At 64.5% G+C, this 1,562-nt stretch overlaps 1 protein-coding gene across 1 annotated transcript in view; it reads left to right on the top strand.

Annotated features, from left to right (window-relative positions):
* E2F1 (E2F transcription factor 1) overlaps nucleotides 1–1,562 on the top strand; it is a 7,856-nt gene that overhangs the window by 4,503 nt on the left and 1,791 nt on the right. Inside the window, 3 exon segments of the mRNA XM_009892113.1 lie at nucleotides 155–245; nucleotides 809–1,028; nucleotides 1,499–1,531. Of these exon segments, the coding sequence (XP_009890415.1) occupies nucleotides 155–245; nucleotides 809–1,028; nucleotides 1,499–1,531 (344 nt within the window).

The following is a 1,562-nucleotide window of genomic DNA, read 5'->3' as shown; positions in this document are numbered from 1 at the left end:
GTGCTGCCGGCAGCGGGAGGTTCCGTACCTTGTGGTGATGTGCCCCAGGGGGGATCCCTTGGGGGTCCCTCGCGGCTGCCTTCCATCACCAGCGCTGTGGGGGCAGTGGGGCCGCAGTGCTGGCCGTCCCTCTGATGAGCCACGTCCCTCGCAGGTGAAGAGGAAGCTGAACTTGGAGACGGATCACCAGTACATAGCAGAGAGCCTGCCAGTGGGCCGGGGCAAGGCCAGGAACCCCACTAAAGGTACCGGCTCTGCTCCCCCTGCCCCCCCCCAGCCTGGAGCAGGGGATGTGGCAGCCCCGCTCCGCTGCCCATGGGCTGGGCTGCACCTCCAGGCTCGTCCCTGGCAGCTTTTCCCCATCCCTTTACGTCGGTTTGGAGAGGCTGTTCCTGGGGCCGGGCTGTTTCTGGTGGCACAGTTGTCCTGCCCATCTGATGCACACCACACTGGCTCTGTCCCTCCCTGTGGGATGGAGCTGTAGCTGCCGGCACCGTGTCAGTGCAGTGTCCCAGGTGGACCCTCTGTCATCTTCCCCCTGAGCCCTGCCTGGCACCTTGCCGTCACAACCGAGGTTACAGTCATGACTGAGCACCAGTGTTAGAGCCCACGCCAGGTCCTGCACCATCCTTCCTGTGGAGTATGTGAAGAGCTCACCCCATTGCCCTGAGAAAGCAGATGGGTTTCAGGGTGCTGGTCCTGGTCCACGAGCCACCTGCAAGTGTGTGGGGGGGTGTTTTGGGACCTCTCAGCTCAAGCACTGGGTTTCCCTTGTCGCTAAATCACACTTGTCCTTGGCGGCTGGCAGGGGCAAAGTCACCTGGGGAGAAGTCCCGCTATGAAACCTCACTGAACCTCACCACCAAGCGCTTCCTGGAGCTGCTGAGCCAGTCGCCTGATGGCGTGGTGGACCTCAACTGGGCGGCCGAGGTCCTGAAGGTGCAGAAGAGGCGCATCTACGACATCACCAATGTCCTGGAGGGCATCCAGCTCATCACCAAGAAGTCCAAGAACAACATCCAGTGGCTGTATGTCCCTGGGCAGGGCTCGTGGTGCTGTGGCTGGCTGTCCCCTGGGATTGGAGACCTGCCTGGGCCAGGCTTGGGGTGGAGCAGGGTCTTGCTGGGATGGAGAAGCTCAGAGCGCTGTCACCAGAGCATCTGCTCGGTGATTGAGTGGTGGCTCCCCCTTCACGTCGGCCACAGCCTTGGGTGAGGGCTGTGCTGGAGCGCAGGTGGCTCCCCAGCGTCGGTATCCCTGTGGCAGCTGCGAGTCCCCCTTGGGGTCCCCGAGCCAGCCCAGGGAGCGAGGGGCTGCGTCCAGGTTTGGGTAGAGGACCCCAGGGCTGTGCCCTACTGGGAAATCCCCACAAGGCGTATTCCCTGGGTACGGGGTGGGAAATAGCCTGGTCCAGGTGGGGACAGTGCATGGGGACAGTCACAGTGGGGGGCAGAGGGAGCCGTGGGGTTTGGCTCCTGATGGCTGCGGTGCTCCCCAGGGGCAGCCAGGCCACCGTGGGGGCCCCCGGCCGGCACCGGCCGGCGGGGGAGGCGCGGCGGGGG

This window comes from Charadrius vociferus, unplaced genomic scaffold (assembly GCF_000708025.1).
Source record: "Charadrius vociferus isolate BGI_N301 unplaced genomic scaffold, ASM70802v2 scaffold409, whole genome shotgun sequence".
Classification (NCBI taxonomy): Eukaryota; Metazoa; Chordata; class Aves; order Charadriiformes; family Charadriidae; genus Charadrius; species Charadrius vociferus.
Note: the sequence above shows the minus strand (reverse complement) of the source record. Positions and strands in the feature narration are given on the sequence as shown.